This window comes from Mesocricetus auratus, unplaced genomic scaffold (assembly GCF_017639785.1).
Source record: "Mesocricetus auratus isolate SY011 unplaced genomic scaffold, BCM_Maur_2.0 Super-Scaffold_100024, whole genome shotgun sequence".
In the NCBI taxonomy this organism is placed as follows: domain Eukaryota; kingdom Metazoa; phylum Chordata; class Mammalia; order Rodentia; family Cricetidae; genus Mesocricetus; species Mesocricetus auratus.
Window position 1 is genome coordinate 28,473,148 of NW_024429205.1, and position 25,092 is coordinate 28,498,239.

At 43.7% G+C, this 25,092-nt stretch overlaps 2 protein-coding genes across 7 annotated transcripts in view; one reads left to right on the forward strand and one right to left on the reverse strand.

Moving 5' to 3' along the window:
- Positions 1-16,515, forward strand: Ndufaf7 (NADH:ubiquinone oxidoreductase complex assembly factor 7). 3 transcript variants are annotated; one of them, XM_013115975.3, is made up of 10 exons: positions 1-105; positions 315-478; positions 1,898-1,978; positions 2,806-2,916; positions 5,424-5,637; positions 6,814-6,872; positions 7,316-7,426; positions 9,267-9,413; positions 10,284-10,457; positions 16,167-16,515. In XM_013115975.3, the coding sequence occupies exons 1-10, from the start codon at positions 69-71 to the stop codon at positions 16,188-16,190; spliced, it is 1,122 nt and encodes a 373-aa protein (XP_012971429.1). In that variant the 5' UTR covers positions 1-68; the 3' UTR covers positions 16,191-16,515. The 3 variants fall into 3 exon arrangements, with proteins under 3 accessions (XP_012971429.1, XP_012971428.1, XP_005073659.1); XM_013115974.3 differs by lacking the exon at positions 16,167-16,515 and adding an exon at positions 10,835-11,125; XM_005073602.4 differs by lacking the exon at positions 16,167-16,515 and adding an exon at positions 10,835-11,125 and having other exon boundaries at positions 9,270-9,413.
- The window catches only part of Prkd3 (protein kinase D3), a 64,979-nt gene continuing 51,853 nt past the window's right edge, over positions 11,967-25,092 (reverse strand). For 3 of the 4 annotated variants that reach the window (XM_040730867.1, XM_040730865.1, XM_040730866.1), the window contains exons 13-19: positions 24,621-24,693; positions 22,718-22,824; positions 21,495-21,656; positions 19,357-19,455; positions 17,290-17,557; positions 15,272-15,357; positions 11,967-14,484 (exon numbers count right to left, since the gene is read on the reverse strand). In XM_040730867.1, coding sequence (XP_040586801.1) covers positions 14,311-14,484; positions 15,272-15,357; positions 17,290-17,557; positions 19,357-19,455; positions 21,495-21,656; positions 22,718-22,824; positions 24,621-24,693 — 969 coding nt within the window. In that variant the 3' untranslated portion in view covers positions 11,967-14,310. The remainder of the gene's footprint in view (positions 14,485-15,271; positions 15,358-17,289; positions 17,558-19,356; positions 19,456-21,494; positions 21,657-22,717; positions 22,825-24,620; positions 24,694-25,092) is intronic. The other variant, XR_005870795.1, reaches the window with a different exon arrangement.

Below are 25,092 nucleotides of genomic sequence, written 5' to 3' on the forward strand. Positions count from 1 at the left end.
GGCGTGCCAGGAAGGACCCTTTATCCCCGCTCCCAGGGGGCGGAGCCTGAGCCCCGCTGTGGCTGGGGATGAACGCGCTCCTGAGACGCGGGGTTGCCCGCGTGGGTAAGAGTCCTCGCAGCGGGATCCGGTTTCCGTGGAAACCGCGTCGGGGGCTTCCTCCGTTCCTCCGTGGTTTCCTGGGCCTGGCGCTGGCAGAGGCTTGGCCGTGGGGTCGTCGCGGGCGCAGAGCCTCGGGTTCGGAGTGCACGCTCTTGCACGCCCGCGCGTGCAAACGATGCTTTCTAATGCGGGTGCTTAACCGTGCTTTTCAGGCATCCCCTGTGTGTGGAGAGGGAAACGCTTCAGCTCCAGGGATGAGGCGGCAGAAAGCAATCGGGGCACGCCGATGCTGCGGCATCTTACGTATAAAATAAAGTCTACGGGTCCTATCACGGTGGCCGAGTACATGAAGGAGGTTTTGACCAACCCAGCCAAGGTAAACACGGGTGGGGGGGGCGAGCCACGGAGGGGGTATGCACAGAGGCGCCCGAAGGTCCTGCGGACCGGCTCAGGACGAGCCGTCCCCGAAATCCTTGGGTTGCAGTTTAATCTGTCGGGTGATCCGGGGCGGTGCGGTATAAAGAGGTCAGGACAAATTTTCCGTGGTGTTTAGGTGTGACAATGTGGTGGGGATTTCGTGAGTTAAAGATGGTTTTCTCAGGGGATTGTCGTGCAGATGAGGCTGGCCTCGAACTTGCGGGGAGGGTCTTTCTGTTTGCTCTCCTGAGTGCTGGGATTCTAGATGATCTCCGCCTGCCTATAAGAAACTTGAGAGCCAGCGAGTCATTCTTTTTTTGGGGGGGGGGCGTTCGAGACAGGGTTTCTCGGTGTAGCTCTTTAGACCAGGCTGGCTTTGAACTCACAGAGATCCTCCAGCCTCTGCCTTCTGAGTGCTGAGATTAAAGGAGTGCGCCACCACCGCCTGGCCAGTGAGTCATTCTTGAAAGTTAAGTGTTTGGTCTAACTTGGGATCTGAAGATAGTAAGACATGGTCTTCTCCCAAAATAATTAAGCTTTTGATCAGAGTAATGATAGACATATTAAAAAAAACATTGGATTTAGTTTGGAGACAGAAGTCTTAGGAGAGAGGTCAGTGAGATGTATTTGAGTAAACTGAACTGATAAGGATGCCAGGAGAACTAAAAGTGGAAGAAAGTTTCGCATTGGCATTGAAGTAGACAAGCAAAGCCAGTTTAAAAAAAAGAAAACCCACCCTTTTTATTTTTCCAAGACAGGGTTTCTCTGTATTATTTTGGAGGCTGTCCTGGAACTCACTTTGTAGACCAGTCCAGCCTCGAACTCACAGAGATCCGCCTGCCTCTGCCTCCCGAGTGCTGGGATTAAAGGCATGCGCCACCAACGCCCGGCTGAAAACCTACCTTTTTAATTGAGATACATTAATCATATAAAAAGTATGTAAGTCACTGGTATATAATTGAATGGATTTCACACACATAGACACACACACACACACACTCTCTCTTACACTTTCACACACAGAACGTTTATGTAAGTTGCACCACGGTCAAGAAACTATCACCAACAGGCAAGACTGGCTTGGCAGAGGGGGGGGGGGGATAGAGTCTTCTTGTGTTGGACTGTGGGAGTGGGGAGAGGGCAGGGTGAAGATAATATGACCATTGCATGGCTCCAGGCTTCTACATGAGGAATAATTGTTTTCCTATGTTTTGCAAAATGACTAATACCATGTAGAATGTAGGTAAAGACTGCCTTTATCCTGGCTATTTCAGAAGAATTTCCTTTGTATCACTTTATGTCTTATTTAACATTTTGGAGGAGTAGTTTTGGAAGCCTTATTTGAAAATGAATCTTTTCCATTTCCTCTTTTTCTCAGGGGTATTATGTGCATCATGATATGCTTGGAGAAAAAGGAGACTTCATTACTTCACCTGAAATAAGTCAGATCTTTGGGGAGGTAATAACCAATGTGTAGTCTGTACAAGGAATGAATGGTAGGCTATGGTAGTCTGTAATTGTGTGTGTGTGTGTGTGTGTGTGTGTGTGATATTCACCAAATATTTAAAACTTTGAGAGGGAACGATGGAGAGGACTTTTGAGAAACCCTAGACTTCAGTGTAGAAAAGCCGTGGAGAGAGAGAGGACAAGGGAAGAAGGGAGAGGGTTAAGAAGTGGAGAACCATATGCAATATGAGACTGGAAAGGGAGAGAGGGAAAAGAAAGAACATAGTGGCCTCTGGCACCTCCAGCTGTAACCTTCTCATAGTGGGGTCTCTCTGAAAACCAGAACCACGGTTCCTTTCTTTCCTTAAAAGTACCTCTGGCGACTTAAAAATAGGAAATTGTACATAAAGAGAAGTGGAATCTAGGTCTGAGAGGCATTAACTACAGCTAAGTGTAGTGTAATAATGTAGGTCATGAGGATAAGTAGAAGTGGCATCATTGTAGTTCCTGTGTCCTTGTTTTCAAATGCTAGTACTTTCCTGTAAATGACTGCTTCTCTGTGTCTTTTATAGAGGAAATGGGCTTAACAACATCTTTTCTGATAGTTAGCTTCCTATGCTGTGTGTGTGTGTGTGTGTGTGTGTGTGTGTGTGTGTGTGTAGAGAGAGAGAGAGAGAGAGAGAGAGAGAGAGAGAGAGAGAGAGAGAGAGAGAGAGAGAGAGATCAATGCCTGCTTCAAACACACATAGCATTATTTGTAAGGTTTCACTTTTTGGTCTATAGTATGTATTTGTGTAGAGTTTTACACTGTGACACTTCGGTGTTTTCTTCTTGTCACAGCTGCTGGGGATATGGTTCATTAGTGAATGGATGGCCTCTGGGAAGAGCCCAGCTTTTCAGCTGGTGGAATTGGGTCCAGGCCGGGGGACCCTCACTGGAGATATTTTGAGGGTAGGTTATAACAGATTGTCTCCAAGTCTTGTAGGTCAGTCTTTCTGTTTTTGACTGAGTTTGGAAATTTCATTGATCTTCTGGGCTTTCAGCCCTGTTTCCTAAATCTTATATTTGTCAGCTAAAATACAGTGTTGGAATAATATAATGGTTCATTACAGAAGGGTGATGTACAGGCTAAAAATACAATGCTTGGGTGATGTCATTTATGCCTTCACCTTTGAGTTGCTAAAAGATGGGTAAGAAGTGTGTATTTTCTGTGTTTCTCCCATATGTTCACAACAGTAATAAACTGTTGTGTATCGAAGGGAAAACTGAAAATGTGTTTGAATCCCAGGGTCCGTCAAGTCACTGGTGCCATTTAATTTAGTTCTGAGGCTACAGTTTCATCATGTCCCATGATTCAGGGTTTCTCTGTGTAGCTTTGGAGTCTGTCCTGGAACTTGCTCTGTAGACCAGGCTAGCCTCGAACTCCGCCTACCTCTGCCTCCTGAGTGCTGGGATTAAAGGCGTGCACTACCAACGCCCGGCTTAAAAAACTTCTGATCTGAAACATTATGTGGTTGCTAAATCTTTTCACTTTGATAGTAAGTTATTATTAGGAAGCCATGTTGTAGTTTATTTTGTATATAAATGATGTTTATTACCTCTAATAGGTATGTTCTTACATGTTACTGGATAATGACTTGGGTCAGGGTTAAATTTCCAAAATGATACTCTTCTGATAGGACTAAATGGTTGTGGTAATCAGTCAGAAACCCCTGTCCACCTGACACGTTATGTTTGCCAGTGTGTGGTGCACTGGCCCCCGTAGGTTTATGTGTTTGAGTGCTTGGTCACCAGTCGGTAGGACTGATTTGGGAGACTAGGAGACCCTATTAGAGCAGGTGTGTCACTGTTAGAGAAGGTGTGTCACTGTTAGAGAAGGTGTGTGGTGTGTCACTGTTAGAGAAGGTGTGTCACCTGTTAGAGCAGGTGTGTCACTGTTAGAGCAGGTGTGTCACCTGTTAGAGCTGGTGTGTCACTTGTTAGAGCAGGTGTGTCACCTGTTAGAGCAGGTGTGTCACTGTTAGAGCAGGTGTGTCACCTGTTAGAGAAGGTGTGTCACTGTTAGAGAAGGTGTGTCACTGTTAGAGCAGGTGTGTCACCTGTTAGAGAAGGTGTGTCACTGTTAGAGAAGGTGTGTCACTGTTAGAGCAGGTGTGTCACTGTTAGAGCAGGTGTGTCACCTGTTAGAGCAGGTGTGTCACTGTTAGAGCAGGTGTGTCACCTGTTAGAGCTGGTGTGTCACTTGTTAGAGCAGGTGTGTCACCTGTTAGAGCAGGTGTGTCACCTGTTAGAGAAGGTGTGTCACTGTTAGAGAAGGTGTGTCACCTGTTAGAGCAGGTGTGTGGTGTGTCACTGTTAGAGCAGGTGTGTGGTGTGTCACTGTTAGAGCAGGTGTGTCACCTGTTAGAGCAGGTGTGTCACTGTTAGAGCAGGTGTGTCACCTGTTAGAGGAGGTGTGTCACTGTTAGAGCAGGTGTGTCACCTGTTAGAGCTGGTGTGTCACTTGTTAGAGCAGGTGTGTCACCTGTTAGAGCAGGTGTGTCACCTGTTAGAGAAGGTGTGTCACTGTTAGAGAAGGTGTGTCACCTGTTAGAGCAGGTGTGTGGTGTGTCACTGTTAGAGCAGGTGTATCACCTGTTAGAGCAGGTGTGTGGTGTGTCACTGTTAGAGCAGGTGTGTGGTGTGTCACTGTTAGAGCAGGTGTGTCACCTGTTAGAGCAGGTGTGTCACTGTTAGAGCAGGTGTGTCACCTGTTAGAGCAGGTGTGTCACTGTTAGAGCAGGTGTGTCACCTGTTAGAGCAGGTGTGTCACTGTTAGAGCAGGTGTGTCACCTGTTAGAGAAGGTGTGTCACTGTTAGAGCAGGTGTGTCACTGTTAGAGCAGGTGTGTCACTGTTAGAGAAGGTGTGTCACTGTTAGAGAAGGTGTGTGGTGTGTCACTGTTAGAGAAGGTGTGTCACTGTTAGAGCAGGTGTGTCACTGTTAGAGCAGGTGTGTCACTGTTAGAGCAGGTGTGTCACTGTTAGAGCAGGTGTGTCACTGTTAGAGCAGGTGTGTCACTGTTAGAGCAGGTGTGTCACTGTTAGAGAAGGTGTGTCACATGTTAGAGTAGGTGTGTCACCTGTTAGAGCAGGTGTGTCACTGTTAGAGCAGGTGTGTCTCATGTTAGAGCAGGTGTGTCACTGTTAGAGCAGGTGTGTCACTGTTAGAGCAGGTGTGTCACCTGGCAGAGCCCACAGCAGGCCCATTCTCACCCTCTGCCTCCAGCTTGTGGAGAAGATGTAAGCTGGCTCCAGCATCATGTCTGCCTGCCTGCCTGCTGCCATGACCCCTCCCCCCCTTAACGGTCACCAACTCACCCTCTGTAATCAGTTCCCAGTTAGCACTTTCTGATGTTGTCTTGGCTATTGTCACAGCCATAGGACAGTAACTAAGACACGGTTGTCTTTCTGTTGTAGGTGTTCAGTCAGCTTGGGTCCGTGCTAAAAGCCTGTGATATTTCAATACACCTTGTAGAGGTGAGCCAAAAGTTAAGTGAGATTCAGGCCTTGACACTGACTGAGGAGAAGCTCCCTTTGGAGAGAGATGCCGAATCCCTGGTGTACATGAAAGGGGTCACCAAGTCTGGGCTTCCAGTCTCCTGGTACCGAGATCTGAAGGATGTCCCCAAAGGTATTGCTAAAGGCGTGGGCTCCTCCCAGAGTGACAGCTGCCCGGCTTTTTACTGCAGTTAACAGCTCCTGCGTCCAGGTCCCTTACTGGAAGTGAATAACTGACTTCCTTTTCTAGCAAAACCAGTTATAATAGAAGATTGCTGAATATTAAGCAGCGGTGTATTTCCTATTGTTTTATAGACAGCCAACCCAACAAAGATCCATAATGGAGGTCTCCTCTGTACTTGTAGTGTTTCCTTTTAGTTAGGATAGCACTCGTGAAATGATCTATGACAAGCGTTTTTGAATTCAAGATAGTGGGTTTCTCCGCTGATGCAGTAAGTCAAATCTGAGCAGAGCAACTCCTGGTGATCTGGGGGAGCAGGAGAGAAATGCATGGCAGCTCTTAAGTCCTCTGTAGGCACAGTCTTGAGCAGCTGGGGTGGGGGAACCAGCTCTTAGCGGGTTTTCCGATGCCAGGTTTGCAGTGGGAGGAGTAGTTCCCAGCTGAACATCTGGGCAGCGTTTGGAATGCCTCCCACCCCAAGCTGGAGAGTCCCAACAGCCCAAAGGCCAGGGTGGTGTGGGGGTAAAACACCGTGCACTAGTCTAGAGTCTTTGACAGCATGGAGGTAAGATCTCCAAGACACCCAAAGCCTTAGCTTTCTCAGATACGCTCAAGTTCACTTCCTTCCAGCTAAGACATTTGAGTCTCGTCATTTTAGGAACTTAGTGATGAAGAAAAGAGTTAGCTGATCATGGGGAATTTCCGTTCTCAGGTCATTATGTCAAACTGAGGCGTAATTGTTCTTTTGTATGCTGTTGACAGTGACTTGTCCATAGAGCCATGGTTCTCAACCTGTGGGTCGCCACCCCTTAGGGGTTGAATGAGCCTTTCACAGGGGTTGCATCCCAGATTTCCTGCATATCAGATATTTACATTATGATTCATAACAGTAAGAAAATTATGTTATGAAGTAGCAAAGAAAGTAATTTTTTGGGTGGAGGGTCACCGCATGAGGAGCACGATTGAAAGGTCGCAGCATTGGGAAGGCTGGGAACGACCACCATAGAGGACAGCATGGAAGGATCCCAGGTCCCAGCGCTGAAGAATGAACTGGGCGCCTTGTTTGTGGCTAATGTTCAATAGAGTTGCTTGGAAATGCCGCTCCACTAATCCCCCTGTGTTTTACAGGGTGCAGCTTTTATCTGGCACACGAGTTTTTTGATGCTCTTCCCGTGCACAAGTTCCAGGTATGATGGAAACACCGCGCTCTTGATTGACCAGAGCTGTGCTGGTGAGCTGCACAGTGCTCAGCCCCTGGTTGCTCAAGTCAGCATGCGGGCGTTCATCAACGTGAATGGCTGAGAACAGAACACAAGCCATCACCCAGAGCCTTTGTTCTCCGGGGCATGACTGTGGCTCTCAGTTTTGGGGTGAAGGTGTATGATGGTGAATGGCTGTGTCACTGAGGGTTTACTGGGGCAAGTCTCTTAGCTCTATCTGTGGCCACTCCTCACGCTAAAGTGACTCACGCAATGGAGTCATTTGTCCCAGACCACAGGCTTGCTGGGATGTCTGCCTTCCCGTGAGCCCAGCGCTGCTCGCTGCCTTCCACAGCTCCATTTGTTATGGCTTCTTTAGAACCTCACACTTTAAGAGGTTGCAAATATTTGCTTTTATGTATTTTGTTTAGAAAACATCACAAGGATGGAGAGAAGTGCTTGTTGATATCGACCCACAAGTTCCTGATAAACTGAGGTTCGTCTTGGCGCCTTGTGCAACCCCAGCAGAAGCCTTCATACGAGTATGAATTTGAGTTTTTCTTTTGTTGCTGCAGACTCATCTAACCCATCTCTTAGTTGCCATTTTAGCTTCTTCGCAGCGGGAGTGCTGGCGGCACGCGGGGTGCTTTGTAGTGAGTCGCAGTCCAGTGCAGACCTAGAGTCAGGATGGGCTGAAGGTGCTCCCGCATGGCATCTCACTGCTATGGAGGGAGACAGCGTCTACCCAGCCAAGTGCCTCTCATGATAGCTGTTGCCATGTGGTCTACCTCATAGGGAGGATTCCCTATCAGGAGGCAGGGTGGTATAGTAACGGCTGATTGTTTCGCTCTGGGTGTCCACTAGGTGCATGCTACTGTCATCAGCTGTTGAGTCATATGAAAACCCAGATCTACCTTTGACCCCGCACTGGACAGATTAACTGCTGCTCTCTGTTGCCCGTAAGGAGTGGTTTCCAGAGCTTTCTCTCTTTGGACTGTGCTTACTTTTTAAAAACATTTTTATTTTATATATTGGTGTTTCACCAGCATGTCTGTGTGTGTCAGTTCCTTTGGAACTGGAATTATAGATGGTTGTTAGCTACCATGTGGGTGCTGGCAATCACACCGAGGCTCCCTGGAAGAGCATCCCGGGCCCCCAACTGTGGCGCCGTCCCTTTAGCCCAGGGCTGTGTTTAAAGTTCCCTGAACTGCCTTCTTCTCAGGATACCTGAGCTTCACAGCTTTTTATTCCCTCTTCTCTACCCCAGGAAAATCATTTTACTTTCCAACTCTTAAGAATTTCCTAAAGTTTTCAATTTTAAAAACAAGTGTTTGAAAACTACTTACTTTACAAAGTGTTGGTTGGAACACCAGACTAAACACTTATGAGCAGTTTTCGTATCTTATGACAAACATATTTATTAGGCTACCAAAGTGCTATCCCCTCCCCCTGAAGTCCCCTGTCACCAGGAGTAGTCTTTTGCAGTTCCTGACTTGACTATTCTCTTAGGAGGCTTGGGATCTCTTTTGAGTGGGGCCCCGGGGGTGCCGCTGTGGCCAAGGTCAGTCTGAGGTGTGGGTCAGCAGGGTTACCTGAGGCTTGCTGGCAGTGTCCTGAGGCTGGCTTTGTGATTTTGTAGCTACACTGGTTTATCTAATATCATCAGGGCTAACCATGTGTTAATTTCCTGAATCCCACTATAGACTCAGTGTGCGTTTATCAGAACAGACAGTTTCTTGTCTGTCATTGAGCAGTGGGAACTGCTGAGGTCTAACCTACACCAAGTCTGACTGACGATCTCTTGTGCCTGCTCCATCATAGGCAGAGACATCACTGTAGGTTATTTGTTTTCAGAGTGTCAGAGGGAGTGAAGGATGGTGGTTTCCATAGTGAAGATGATAACAAAATTTTACAAGCTCATCGCTAGTTCATAAGCTGATGCTTGTAGTAGATACAGGACACCACTGGAATGCTTTCTGCCTTCACAGAGGGCAGCACAGTTGCTGATTTAATTGGGTTCTTAGAATTGGTATTTTTGACAGTATCTTTTGAGTCCCTGTTAATTAATGTGAGGTGGCATTTCCTCATATATTCAACCCAGTGAACTATGTTTTCTTATATTAACATAGGAAAGTGCTTTTATAATAAAATGATACCACTGCACTTGACCATGTGCCTTTAAAAAAATAAAATATTGAAATGTCTACAAATGTAATATCCAGCATGAAAGAACCATGTGCTGTATTATGAAAGGGATGTCATGGGAAACAGTCTAGATCATGTTCACGTTGAACTCGTTACAACTAAGAAATGTTCCACTTGTCGAAGTGTGAAAAACTCCTAAGGAGACAGTTCTTTTAGGTGATGTGTTGATTGCCTCAGCAGCACGACGAAGGAAGGGACCATGTGGAAGTGTGTCCCGACGCTGGGATTATTATACAGGACCTTTCTGAACGCATTGCCCTCACTGGAGGCGCCGCCCTGATTGCTGACTACGGCCATGATGGCACAAAGGCAGACACCTTCAGAGTATGTATCACACAGGACATGCTGCATCAGAGTTTCATTGCTAGGTCTCAAGTTCACTGAAGAGTTGACTTGGCTTGGTTTTTGTGGTGTCCTACTTTGTTGTATTCATTTTAGAATTAATATTAATTATGCTGTTATAATTACCCCAAATTCTGAATCTTACCATCATTCTTCCTTAGTCAGCTTACATATGTGTAGAGTCAAAGAAACATTAGAATACATTTCAGCCCTACCTTCACTAAAAAAAAAGGCAAAAGGTACTTTGCATATTGAACCATTGCAATCAAACTATTTTAGCATCTTCTTTCCAGGTTTTTCTTTCACCCTTCCTAAATGTTCTTTAAATACGACAGTGCTTAAATATGTTGAGTATTCATTAACTTAAGGCTATTACTCATTTTCTAGATAAGTGGTTCTTTGTTTCTAACTCCATGTTGTTAAGAATTCTTAGCTGGGAGAACATGTTAAAAACGACGACCTCTAGCCTCCCTTCAGGACTACAGTAGAGCAGGCCTGGATGGAGCACACTCCCATATTCTCAGGTTGTTTTGAGTCTTGATTGACAGGTAAATTTTGTAAAATACTACCAAGGCTCTGATAACTGGAACTTACCACAGCATCAATGGGAATGTTAAGTAGTTTTAGGGTAAAGGTAGCATCTTCAGCCATTCCAACTTTGTGTAGTCTATTGGGTTTTCCATGTATCACCTTGTTTGAAGGAAGGCTGTCATTGACTAGAGTTTAAACCACAGACTTAGGCCATACTTTTCTTTTTAACATTGGCAATGTAAAAAAATGTATTAGTAGAACATCTTTCTTTAATCTCAATAAAGTTTAACTATAACAGTCAAACTATTCTTTATGTTCAAGGGCTTTCGTGGACACCAGCTTCATGATGTCTTAATTGCTCCTGGAACAGCTGACCTGACAGCCGACGTGGATTTCAGTTACCTGCGCAGAATGGCACAAGGGAAAGTCGCCTCTCTGGGTCCAGTAGAGCAGCGGACATTTTTAAAGAACATGGGCATTGATGTCCGTCTGCAGGTAATGGCCTATCTCACGAACACTGTTGCAGTGAGCAGGTCCTGGTGTGACGTTGGCAGAAGCGAGAGCTGGGGTGACACCCAGCTTGCTGGGTTTCTGTATGAGGTTGAGGTTCCCAAGGAAACCACATTCATGGGTATGAATTTTATAATTTTTTAACTCCCCTTCCAAGGACACTTAAATGTCCTTACAGAGCAAATCACTCAGGGCATCTGCTGAAGATGCAGATGTGCACGTTTGGGCCACAGCATCCCACAGCTATGGGCATTCCTCTGTCACGTGTGCCGCACTGCCGTACTGATCACTAAGTCACTGTGAGTGCTGCAGTGGGGAGGCCTTTCTTCCAGTGACCTTTGTTAAAGACTTTCCCCCTTCAGGTTCTTTTAGATAAAGCAGATGAGCCGTCCGCGAAGCAGCAGTTACTTCAGGGGTATGATATGTTAATGAACCCTCAGAAGATGGGAGAAAGATTCAACTTCTTTGCCTTACTGCCCCATCAGAGACTTCATGATGCAAGTCAAGAAAGGAATGCCTGTCAGTCAAAAACCCCCGCATCACCTGTAGCTGGGTTTGATGAACTTGTCTGGCAGTGATATTTCAGCTTGGACTTTTTCTTCCTCAGTGTGCTTTAAAAATCAAAATAAAAGAAACTCATTTTGTATATTGAAGGTAATGTCAGTATTCAAACTATTTATCTTTTTGCAGTCAATAAAATAGCCCTTTTTATATAAATACAATCAGAGTGGTTGAATGTTCAAGGTTATAACTAACTTGGTACAACTTGTTTGCAACCTAGTGAAGTAGTTTATTGTGACATCAAGTTTCCTTTAATGAGGCAGGGTTACGGCATGCTGTGGTGTTCGGCGGTTTGTGCAGCAGGCACCTTACCTTCTGAGCCATCTTCCCAGCCCTGATGCCTTCGTTTTTTTTTTAGATGCTGCGCAGCCTTAGGGCATTCCTAATTGCTCTATCATTCTATTCCAATAGCCACTGTTTTGTTTTTTGTTTTCAAGGACTAGAGTAAAACATTCGAAAGATAAAATACCCACAGTTGGCTCCTCCCAAATACATATTTGTTTTGGTTTTTGTAATTAAGAGGGAAGAGTATAGTAGTGTCTTGTAGCTCATCTTATCTCTATTTCTTCTACCTTATAAATTCTAGAAATTTATTTTTTATATTAGACATTTAATTTTTCTAAGTCTTATGGTAGTTGTAATAGTTGAATATCTGGAGTAGTTACTGAAAAAATTTAGTTACCATTATTATTCACACTTGCATCCCAATAAATGAACCTCTAGATAATTATCTGTAGTGCAGTATACGATTGAAATGCCTTTTTGAAAGGTTTTCTTTGTGGGGGGTAGGTAAATACAATCAGTGCTCGTGTAGCAGTAGCTCTATTTACAAAACTGTTCTATTATCCAGGCCCAAGGAAAATATTACAACCAAATAAAACTTGGGAAACTTCTACTAGAGACTGGCTAAGGTTTTCACATAGGAAAGTGTGGTGATATAGAAATACATTTTATTATCAAGTTTTGAGAATATTTACAAAAAGTGGGATGTAACAAAAAATATAAAATGTACGAAACAGTGTCATTATACACTACTCTGAAAATTATCACGTTTCTAGGAAACAATTACTTTTTATGCAAACACAACTTGGCTTTAGGACAAAGACAAAAAGTTATGCAGGTTAAACAGTGGAGTAGTAACTCAACGCCAGACTATCTGACAGTGCCTTGACAGTCCCTTTCTCTTTAGATAGCACAGGCCTTCAACAACATCAGAGTGCAATTAATTTCATGGCTTGTAAAACCTGATTATATCAGTACAGCAAGCAAACAGGCGCTCCAGTGAGTTTTCACCTCACACAGTAAAGCCACAGTGGGTTGCAGAGTGACGCAAAATTGTTCCATCTTGTATGTGTTTGTCAAGCAGACCTTTCATAAATGGAGGGAAGTCATCACCTAGCACAGGGGAAATCCTCATAGAAGTTTCTTAAAATTGCTCTTCACAACTGCTGTATGAGAAGAATTACAGAGAGGTGTGCAAAGTCTCCTGGAGATACAGATGTACAGTACATTAGCAATGGCTGGGACATAGGCCTGGGTTCAAATCCATATTCAATTCTATGAATTTTAGCAGCTAACTTTGTATGTAGCCATGTGGCAGTAGTGAGCATGATTTGAGTTTTTAATTTTCGGTAGATTACCATGGCTGCTTTCTCACCTGCGAAGGCATTCTCAGTGTTGGTCTGCTCACACACAAGGCCGTTTCTCTTTTGCTAATCTCAGACTCAGCGGTAACTGTCAACACCGACATTGCAGACTGCCAGATGTTCACACATGCCCATCTTCACACCACACCGAGGGAGGCAGAGGCAGCAATTTATGCTCTCCATTCTACAGACTGAGAAACTAAATGCTTAGACAAACTGTCTCCTGCCCAGCCCAACAGATCTAAAAAATAAGCTAAGACTCACACCCAGTTTCTCTGACTCCAAGTCTTTGCTCCTAGCACAGAAAAGAACAACAATAAAAACCTATTCTTGGTGACTAATGAGGAATGAAGAAACAAACAGCTACTGTATTTCCTCCAAGAGGATGGTCCTGGATCCTTTTCTTTGGGTAAAGCAGACTGGAACATCACTAATGTGAAACTCGGAAGATGCCTCAGAACTCCAATCTAAGATTTCAGAGGATTGCAGATTTATAAACCAGGGATGCTTAGCTAGTACAGTATGTAGATCTTTCAGTGTGTGGAAAGCTGAGCCCCTTCTGATGCTCAACTGTTCAGATTAGGATTACTGAACCTACATTAATTATTACAGAAACAGCTGACTGCTGGAGCTGGTGTAATAATTTCTTACTCTTCCTTCATCTGCTGTGCTAGTAACATGGTTCCATCCTAATAAACTGGATTTTCATGTCTGACTTCAACCCACTCCCCCTAGAAGAAAATGCTAATTTAAAAATTGTAGACATTTGCAGATCCCAGCCAAAGGCTAAGGGAAAAGGAGAAGACACTGCTTGCTGTGGAGTGGCATTTACTGACACTACACTGGCTTTCCTTTGAGTGTGTACGTAATTTTGTCTATAAATTGTCCAAGCCCATGTGAGGATTAATTACGTAGTTCAATGCAGAGCTGTGCCTGCTGGTGGTTGGCACACAGCTTGCACTGTGACGTGTCAACTGAGAACATATGTGTTGAGTGCCAGAGCTGAGTGAAGACCAGCTATGTCTATTCATTTTGTAACATCAACTGTCCAATTATCCTAGTGGCTACTGCAACAGAGAAAAGGGGACAATTTTTAGTCATACAGACCATATTTAAAGACAGCCTCCAAAAGTTAGCAGTACAGTGTTGCATTTATAGGGATCCACGAAGAATTAACACCTCCCTCCAACAGCAGACAAATATTAAAAGTCCTTACAGCAAACCATATATTGTTAGCCTCAGAGTTACTGCTTAACTGCAAACCTGTCGAGTAATCAACCTCATGAGCAATAACTAGACAGTCATATGCCTTTAAAATAAATGATGTAATAAAACAGCAAAGGAGAGATAAATTAAGTGCTAATTCACATTGTGCTAATGTGGAGGAGTAAGGAAAATTACAGAACCAGTTATTGCTTCTGCTACAGACTTTCTAACAAGTTTCATTCTGATTTCATTACATGATTTTATTACTCAGTTTCCCTTCATGTACCTACTCGTTATGAGCTACAGTATTAGTGCCACAGTTGTTGTTTCCTCTGCCTCTGCCTCCTTGCAATGACAGCTTGCAGAGAGCAACAGTCATGCAGCAGAGCATCCACTCATGGAATGAGACCCCTCCTTGCTGGTGACTAAGGGTCTTCTTCCATATCGTCTGGGTTGGGGGCCATAATGAAATGCTTCGGGTATTCGAGGTTGTGTGTGTATGCGTGTATTTCCCAGCGAGCATCATCACTTTCATGTGTAATGTAACGTTCTCCAATGCGAGTTTCAAATTCTCTGAGGTCAAGCCAAGTCTGATAATCCTAGGAAAAGAAAATGATTATGAACCATAAAATAGACAAAATACCCTATCTTGTTTACAACCTTAATGACACAATTGACAACTCAAGTATTGCTAAATTCTAATTGTATTTTATATTAATAGTGTTAAAGATAGATCTTAAAATGCAATGTCTCTAAAAAGGAAAGGAACTAGTTTCTGGAAAATTCTCTTAGGTTTTTGCCCTAGCTAACAGTAATCATCATAAAGACGTTTGTTTTCTACTGCTACAGGCATACATATTACTGTTCAAAACAGGAGAAAGTGTGTGAATCCATTACCAGGTTAACTTACTAATCAATGAGACCAGAGTGGACTGGTTAATGTTAATTCTACTCAGTTTCTTATAAAACAGTTGTACAATTTCTCAGCTTACTCTCAAGTGTGGATTTCTGTCTTGAGACAAATCTCTGAAATAACACATGGAGGAATCAAGCCAAACACAAACCTTTTAGTGGACATTTAAAGTAAAATATATTGAATACTATGCCATGCTAACATTGAAAAAGAAAAAGAAGGAAAGAAAAGACAAGACGTAAATAGCTAAGTCCTTAAAAAATGCCCATTGTTTCAGTTCATGGGTATTTATCCATCTATCGCTACTGTCTTGAATGACAGGCTGTACAACTGCAGAGGCCCGAGCCACACACAGACATTGACTAACGAAGCCTGGATTATCCCAGGAAATGTGCTGAACCTGCTGTGTTGAGTGGTTTCGTGAAGGAAGACAACTCACATGAGGCTAAGATGCAGAATCTTTTTTTATTTACCTGTAGCCAAGGGTGACTAAGAGATTTGTCAACACTGAAACGTTTTCTCATCTTCACTTGAAGCAAGTTGTTTATCAAATCAATTGCTAGGTGAAAAGGAAAAATTAGATGTATGAGTTTATGGGTACTGAACTGCCGGCAGGAGGGCGGTCTGATCCCTGCTAATATGGCAGGGAGAAATGTTTGCTTCTCTAGTATATAGGATTTAACACGCAGAAGTGACCCACAAATGCTTCCTGTAGTAACTATGAACACTGGCTTCTTCTGTGAAGGGAAGGATGCAGACCAGAGTACAGGTTCCATGAATACACTAAAGCCGGATGGGTAGGCTCACGAGGACCAGTGTGACACGGTCCATTTCTAAACTATGCTGTGCCTTCATTTCCCCATCTGCATAGTGGAACTGCTGAGAAGTTGAAATCAAACCAACAGAAATCTTAGAATGTGTTCCGCACACAGGCGCTAAATATCCATCAGTGTTACTTGAGGATGAACCAAACAGACGATTCCATATGCTCTTCCCTCTTCCAACGAAACCACAATGCTCTCTTCCCTGACCGGGTCTGAAACAGTGGCAGAAGTTTTACTTTACAGACGCAGGGAGAATGAAGATACAACAATAACAAAAGTTCACACCACAGGGTTTAGCAAACCGGTTAGGGGTGATTTGGTATTGATGGTGAAACAGCACATTTTACTCAGTTATTTGGAGAAACTGAACCACTACAAAATCAAGGCAACTATAAGATTACAAATTGATCTCAGACTCTATAATGGTGCGTTTGGAATAGAGATAAGAAATCTAGTCCCAACTTGCAAAGGTTTTCCCTAAGTACTTCATTATTTCTGTGCTGTCCATCCTGTCAACTGTGTTCACTATCTGCATCTATTTCAGGAACCGTTTCATGCTACCTGCTGAGTCAGAATCTATGGCCAAGTGGATGACATCTGTGGCTTTGGGCATCAAAGCCTCCTAGTGGACTTCAGCTTTTTTGTTACAAAGTGAACCCAGCAGGCTACTGTCTTTCTGTTGTTCTCAACACTCCTTTTGGTTTGGTGGAGTATTTATCAAACTGTCACCTGGCCCCATGTTTGGAAAGGTAAAAAAAAAAAAAAAAAACTATTCATTCAATGGCTGGCTAAACCCGGGTGGGGACATTTCTTAGCACCACCTCTACTACCTATGAGGGACTGTTCCCTAGGGATGACACACCCCGTCAGTAAACTGAAGAGGGTCAACTTTATGCCCTTCCCTGCCTTTCTCTTCTCTGAGAAAAAGTCTGAAACCTCCATAATAGTGAGGTTACGGTGTACGCCAACAGCCTGGCTTATTCTTGACATGTATAGAAGCAGGCATTACAAATGGAAAAGCCTTCACTAGTCATGAAAACTATAGCATGAAGGCTCCTGGAGAGAGAAGGACTGGAAAACTGAACCGCAGATAGAAAAGCTCTTTCTAGGTAGAAGGCGCATGAGTTAACTGTCTAGTCAAGGAGTTCTTAGTCTTGCTCAGAAGACTGTAGTCTAAGTAGTTCTTACACAGCTTGGAGGAGGGACAGGCCAGGAGGACCACAGACCAAACACAAGGCCATATCAGAAAGCCACAGCTGCAGCGTGGTTAAAGGGAGCTCAAAGTGGCTCAGGCTGCGGGGACAACTGGGTAACGAGGGAAGAGGCCATGGATGTCACAGGTGAGAAGATGAGGCTGCTGGAGCCCGGGTGACCGCCATGCCTGAAAATTATGAGAAAAACAGACACAGAAAACAGCTTAAAAGTATAGTACTTGGCCTTGCAAAGTGGCACATAGGTCTCTGTGAGTTCAAGGCCATCCTGGTCTACAGGTAAGTTCTAGGCCAGCCAGAGCTATACAGTAAAAAGTAAATAATAATAATTAAAATAACAAATACAAGCAGAGTGCTCAAAGACTGGTAACCGATTGGGGTGAAGAGGCAGGCTGGCCTGTGATCACAAACGTTTTAGGCTAATGGTGCGAACCTGAATCTTGTTTCTTTTTTTACCTTCGCTGGAGATTTCTCGCCATGGATTTGGTGGGTACATAAATGCAGCATTTTGGATTTGGTCGTTTATATCCTCATCTTCATTGAAGGGAAATGTGCCGCTGAGGCTCACGTAGACGATGACTCCCACTGACCACATGTCTAGGGAACGGTTGTAGCCTTTGCTCCTGAGAACCTCGGGGGCTAAGTAGGCTGGAGTTCCCACCACAGACCGCCGGAATGACTTCTCACCAATGATGCGTGCAAACCCAAAGTCACACAGCTTCACCTGGAAATTGAAAGTGTAAATGCTTATCAATTTACATATCAATAGCTATCCCTAGATATTCTCAATGCACTTAACCAAAGGTACGAACGATACACAAAACAGTTATGGACAGGGAAACTCAAATGTCACTTCCCCAGAGCAGACAGTTACATCTACAGTTTTTGATACTACAGTAGAGTATCCTAGTGCTTTTTTTTTTTTTTTTTTGGTTTTACGAGACAGGGTTTCTCTGTATTGTTTTGGAGGCTGTCGGTCCAGCCCGGCCTCGAACTCACAGAGATCCGCCTGCCTCTGCCTCCCAAGTGCTGGGATTAAAGGAGTGCAGGAGTGCACCACCACCTCCCGGCTTCCTAGTGCTTATCAACTTGAACTCTATCTTCCAGACCCATGGAGCAAGCATTTAGTTTTGTTGTTTTGACAGGATGGATGGAGGATGCTAATCTCCCTTCATTTGTGAGGGGATCCTTTTTCTATTTTCTGTTAAGTAGGAATTGTGTTTCAGTTTTGAGTCCTCAGCGGCCTCAGTGTCTGGGCATATAAAAGTATTCAATAAATGTTTGAAATGCATGAAAAATAAGATAGAGGCTGGCGGTGGTGGCGCACGCCCTTTAATCTTAGCACTAGGGAGGCACAGGCAGGTGGATCTCTGTGGGATCAAGGCCAGCCTGACCTACAGAGTGCCAGGACAGGCTCCAAAGCTACACAGAGAAACCCTGTCTGGAAAAAGAAAAAAAAAAAAAAAGATACAGTATCTGAAGCATTCTTCTGCTGAATCTTAGAACAGCCGTTCTCAATCTGTGGGCTGTGACCCCTTGGGGCAGTCAAATGATCCTCTCAGAGGGGCTGCCTAAGGCCATCTGTGCATCAGGTGTTTAGTTATGATTCACAACACTGGCAAAATTACAGTCACGAAGTAGCAACAAAAATAATTTCATGGTTGGGGGCACCACAACATGAGGAACTGCGTTAGAGTTGCAGCATCAGGAAGGTTAAGAACCACCGTCTTAGAATTTCTGTTCCAGGGATGCTGCATATCCACAGTAAGTAAAACCAGGCTTACAGACAGCAACGTGAGCAGCAGGAAACCCCGAGGAGCAAGTGCGCTCTATGCTGGTAGAACTCGGTACTGCAGCTGGTTCAGGGCTGATTAAGGTTACATGTCCTCCTCAGGACGTGTTCTCAAAGTATGATGGTTTTGGCAGAGCTCAGGACACTTACCTTGTTGCATCATTTTAGATCACCTTAGATTCTGATTATCAATGATGCAGCTATGCCGAACAGGCAAATGCCAAGTACTTACCATAGGAAAGGCATTACTGTAAACTGAGAGAGAAGGGATTCGGTGTCTACAAAACCATAGTACAAACAGATACTGGAGAACAGAAGTGGAGGCATATTCAAATGCTACTTGCTGTTTCTAGTATATGCCATATGATACACGTCTTATGAGTAATATTTACTGTGTCATAACTGAGTTTGGTGACTCTCCTATTCAGATATTTGAAGAGCACAGATCTTAAATGTATGGTTGTGAGCCATTTACATGTAATAGAACTCTCCCCCCCAAAACTCCCAAACCCAAGAGTTTATTTCCTAAGATCTATTTATGTCTAAAAATGTTTTAATGGGCAATAGCAATACAATAATAAGTCTGAATTGAAATGATTTAGCGACAGATTCAAACTGGCAGTTACAAAGTACAATGGCATGTACTTAAGCTCTGTTTTGTAGTAGGAGGGTACTTTGTAAATATCACTAACTCAAAACAGTTCTTAATCGGGTTCTGGAGAACGTCCCACCTGAGGAAATGGCTCTGCTGACGCAAGCAGCACGTTTTCGGGCTTTAAATCACAGTGCACAATATTCTTAAAATGTAGATTCCTCAAGGCAACAAGTATCTGTTGAGACAAGGTTTTGAGAGCAGCAGATGAGAGCAATGTATAATGGCAAGCAGGTACGAAAACGCCACCGTGAAACCCATTCCTCTAGACGCCAACCCAAGACTGGAGACAGCACAACCATGAGGAGTGCAAGCTGCTCTTGCAGAGCACCAGGTTCAGTTCCCAGGACCACACAGCAGCTCTGTTTGTAACTTCTGTTCCTGGGATGCCATGCACTCTTCTGACCACCAAAGGCACCATGCATGCATGCATACATACATGCACGCATACATACATACATGCATGCATGCATGCATACATACATGCACGCATACATACATACATGCATGCATGCATGCATACATACATACATACAGGCAAAACACACAAATAAAATTTACAAGTGATTTTTACCCCTGTAAAGGGTTTCTTTTTTTTTTTTTTTTTTTTTGGTTTTTACGAGACAGGGTTTCTCTGTATTGTTTTGGAGGCTATCGGTCCAGCCCGGCCTCGAACTCACAGAGATCCGCCTGCCTCTGCCTCCCGAGTGCTGGGATTAAAGGCGTGCGCCACCACCGCCCGGCTCAAGGGTTTCTTTTCTAATGTCTAGAAAATCAGCTAAACTCCAATATGACTTCTTCAATTGGAAGATAATTTCAAAACTCCACTATATTTAATCAAGATATAACTTTTTTTTACTTTTATTGAGACTACCGATCCTTAATTTCCCGATACATAAACATGGTGCCATTTCATATACCCAAAAGATGCCCATTCACACAACAAGGACGTCTGTTCCACTATGTTCATAGCAGCATTATTTGTAATAGCCAGATCCTGGAAGCAACCTAGATGCCCCTCAACTGAAGACAGGATAGAGAAAATGTGGTACATTTACACAATGGAGTACTACTCAGAGGAAAACAACAATGGGATATTGAAATTTGCAGGCAAATGGATGGCACTAGAAGAAACCATCCTGAGTGAGGTAACCCAGTCACAAAAAGACAAACATGGTATGTACTCACTCATAAATGGATTTTAGACATGGATCAGGGGAGTGACAGCCTACAATTCCACTGCCAGAGAGTCTGGGAAACAGGGAGGTTCCCAAGAGAGATGCATGATACCCCAGAGAAGTGGAAAGAGGCAAGATCTCCCGAGCAGATTGGGAACATGGGAGAGGGGAGAGGGAACCAAGAAAGAGAGGAGGATAAGAGGATGTGAGAAGAAGGCATGGGGGAGCAGGAAGGTTGAGTCAAGGTAAGAATAGAGGAGAGCAGGATGAGAGATACCATAATAGATGGAGTCATTATAGGCTTGAGGAGAGAGCTGACACTAGTGAGATCTCCAGAGATCTACAAGGATGACACCAACTGGCAAACTAAGCAATAGTGGAGAGACTACATTAATAGCCCCTCCTTGATGGTAAGGTTGATGTCATCCTAGAACCTTCATCCAGTGACAGATGGAAGCAGAGACAGATACCCACAGCTAAACACTGAACTGAAATCCTGGAACCCAGTGACAGAGATGGAGGAGTGATGAGCAAAGGAATCAAGACAGTGATGGTGAAACCCACAAAGACAACTGACCAGAAAAGGGGGAGCTCTTGAACCCCAGACTGATGGCTGAGAGACCAGCAGGAGACTGATCCAGACTCCATGAATATAGTGTCAGTGAGGAGGCCTCAGAAATCACTGGGGCCTTGGGTAGTAGATCAGTGTTTATCATGGTTTATGAATGATCTTTGGGAGCTTGGACACATGGGGAAGGGCCTAGGTCCTGCCCTGAATAAAATGACAGACTTTGGAGATACCCCCAAGGAGGGCCTCACCCTCCCTGGGGAATGATGTGAGGATTGGGTGGGGGGCTGGGAGGGCTGGTGGAGGGACAAGGGAGGGGTAAGAGAGGGAGCTGGGATTGACAAGTGAAGCATGCATGTTTCTAATTTAAATAAAAACATATATTGAGGGAAAAAAACAAAAAACAAAACAAAACAAAAAACACCCCAAAACAAAAAACATGGTGCCATTTAATTCTCTTAGTTAAAATACCTGTGTGACCATGAATTTAGTAATTCGTTCTGGAAGTCGACTTTTCTCACTGGACAGAATCATTTCCAACATATCTCCATGGAGTTTTTCCATCACTACAAAGACTCGCTCTGGGGTCTCAAACATACACTCCAGGTTTACAATCCCAGGGTGGTGCAGATTCTGAAGAGAAGTGACAGGGTGTTTGGATGGTCAGCTTTAGGAGAGAATAATCTTACCACAAAACCCCCTAAAATACTGCAGGGATTATACAACCACATTAGATGGAGACCATTTCAGAAATGGTTCAAATGCAGAGGCCATGAGTACAACCCAACCCCCACTGAAGGCTCAGAACAGAGAAAGGGTGGGAGGATCTGGAAGCCTGTTGTGGACAGCTTCTTCTACACTACAGGGAAGCTGCACCCATGGGATTTCAATAATATGGTGGCCTAAGCAAGACCTGCAAAATGGCACTGCCAGCATAGAGGGGAGGCCTATCAGAAGGCTCTACCCTTAAATGAGGAGCTACAGACAAGTAATAACTACCAAGAGAGGGACAAAGTCTGCTACAGGGGTGAAACTCCAATCCCAAGCAGTGAGTCCTAAACACACATATACACACAACATACATACACACACACACATACAATGAAATTAGCAGATTGTATTCATATATTTGCATGGTGTCATCTGCAATCCAGCACTCAGGAGGCATAAAGCTGGAGGAGGGTCACCATGAGTGTGAAACCATCTTAGGTCAGCAAAACCGAAACAACAAAAAAGTCCAAATAAGCCAAAATAAACACCAGCAGAGTTTTAAAGAAATAATGCAATACAAATAACTTTGAATTAATAGAACAACATGTTACTGTTAAAAGGCACATTTTTAAAACTAGTGCTTATTTTTATGGTAATTAGCATGTTAATGTCATTTCTGAGAATTCAATGAATAAAATCACGACATGATAAAAACACAGCAGAAATAGCAGTATCCCTGAATGAAGACAGGATACTTCCTTTATTATCTTTAGAGATTTCACTCAGAAAAAAAAAGTTCTAATCAAACTAGTATTACAGAATAAAATACTAGCAGCCCCTTTAAACTTTTAAACATTGTAATCTTTTTTAAAAACAACCTGTACTGTTCAGCATTGAAAAGATCAAAACCAAATTCCAAACCATCTTAAATACTCACTCAGAAATCAAAATTCAAGGCTACGTCAGCCACTCTAACTTTTTACCTGTAAAATAGCCACTTCATTGCGGAGCTGACTCTCCTGCTTTGTGGGGAAGCGCATCTTATCAATCACCTTGATAGCCACGTCCCTCCCAGTCTTCCTGTGCTTTCCTGTCGATGAACAGAAGAGAATCACACCGGTAGCTATGGCAGCTACAACGCAACAGCAGAGCCTCACTGCGAAGCTGCTCAGACTGAAACTTCACGTGTTTACGCTTGCATTTTCTATTGTCCATTTTCTTTTCCATTGACTTAAGAAATGAGACACTTTCCTTTACAGTACACCTTAAAATAAGAGAAATTTCACGATCTGAAGTTGCATTACCTCTTTGTGAACTTGCTTGCTGAGAAGTGATAGACCATGTTAAATAAATGACAGTTTTTAAATGTCCTGACTAAGTTTTCAGAGACTGCCAAGATGGAAATATTATACTTTATTTTAGGTTCACTAAGTCAGCAGAGTGATTAACTATGTTATACCCTTAAACTCCAGATTTTTATATTCTAGATATAAAATAAGCATGCAAGAGTATGTCATTCATTGAGAGGAATTAGTTACCTTCTATCTGTTAAGTATGATCACTGTTTAACTGCTACAGTTTGAGAGGTGAAAACATTTATTTATTAGCTTCGGGTAACACCCATGTGACTTTTCTATATTAATCTATTAGCTTAAAAATTACTCACAACTGTTTCTAGGACATGGTCCTAAAATGTGCCCAATTTAAAGACTAGACAAACGTTATGTTTGGTAAGATGCCACAGTACTTCAAACCGTTTTCTCATCCCTCAGTGAGGTCTTCCAGAGAGATCACCAGTCTAAGACAGACAAATTTGAAGTTGCAAACCACAGTGCTGTGGCTATGTGTAAAATCCACACATTTTCTGTGTGAAACACAGCAGGTCCTAGGAACACAAGGAAAGCAGAGACATCTCAGCAGCAACATGAGAGAAACGCAAAGACGGGTGCCCACTGTGTGAGAGGAGCGCCGAGGAAGCATTTATCCAGTGGAGGGGGATGGGGAGAAAACACATCAGAGGAAGCCCTCAGGCAGGCTGGGAAACAAACCAGGGCTCACCACCAGGGGAGCACAGGGTGGAGACGGTGCAGGGTGACGTGCAGAGGCGTGGGAGCGTGACTGAAGAGACCAAAGGGGTCTGCAACTACAATGGAGGCCACACAAGCAAGAAGAGGGCGTCACAGCTTGCACACGCTAAGAACAGTGGCTACGAGCAGCAGACAGAGGGCTCTGTACGTACTAACGCTAACAGCAGATGCTGAGTCTCTGAAAGGATCACTCCAAGACTGGTGTGAAAGACAGAAGGGTCCGACTGAAGGAGGAAGCAAGGGATGGCAAAGGCTTGACATTCTACCTTGAATGACAGCTTATGGAGCACTTTCATGTACTCAGTAGTCTTAACTAATCCCATTAAGTCTATGAGCAGTGCAATTCTGTTTACTAGCTTCGCCAAGCAGATGTCAAGATAGTGAGACACACGGAGGGTAAACAGTCTCATTAGCATCTGTAATCACAGAGCAGAGTAAGAGTTCAGGTGTCCAGACCTGATAGAATATTCATGTCAACAGAAAATGAATGCTGCCCTGCACTGGAAACTAGTGGGGAACATACAACAGTAAACAGTCCACCCAATCCAACACCAACACGTCTTTATGTATGGTCTTCAAGAAGACGTAAAGACTATTGTAAAAATAATTTCCTGATTCTGTCACTTTAAGGGTTTTGCAGTTGAAATGAAGAGAAACTTTTACGAAGAAGGACTTAGTAGAGAGGATGCACACCAGCCTTTGAGGGAAAGGGAATTTAACAAAGCTGTTAGCTAAAGAGTAACAGCTGCCTTAAAACCTCACAGCTTACAAACTACACCTACAAAAAGCTATTGCTTACCTCCATAAACAATGCCAAACTGGCCAGAACCAAGCACCTCGTCTGCAAAGATCTGGTAGACGCTGCTGATGTCCTATCAGGGAAGTAAGCAAACACCACCAATGTCTCCCACTCAAATACGTGAACATATTTTAACTTTTGTGACACAGCAAAAGGTTTTCTATGCTGATCCCTGGAGGTTGCTGGACAGGAATGATGCCTGAGTTAGCCTTAGCCTTTACATATACACGTGCACCCAGACCCATATCCAAAAATCAACCCCTAAATTTACACTGGAATTGAGATATGTGTGGAATTTTAACATAAATCCACTCAGTGCTCCTTTTATTTCTATTATTATTATTTAGTTACTGCTTGCTGCTCGCAGAACATTCAAACACTAACTTGGAGTGTGTAGTACCAGAATTGCACTAAGGGTATGACTGGTAAAAGAAGAATATAAGCATCTTTTCTAGCATCTTTGTTTCTTTCA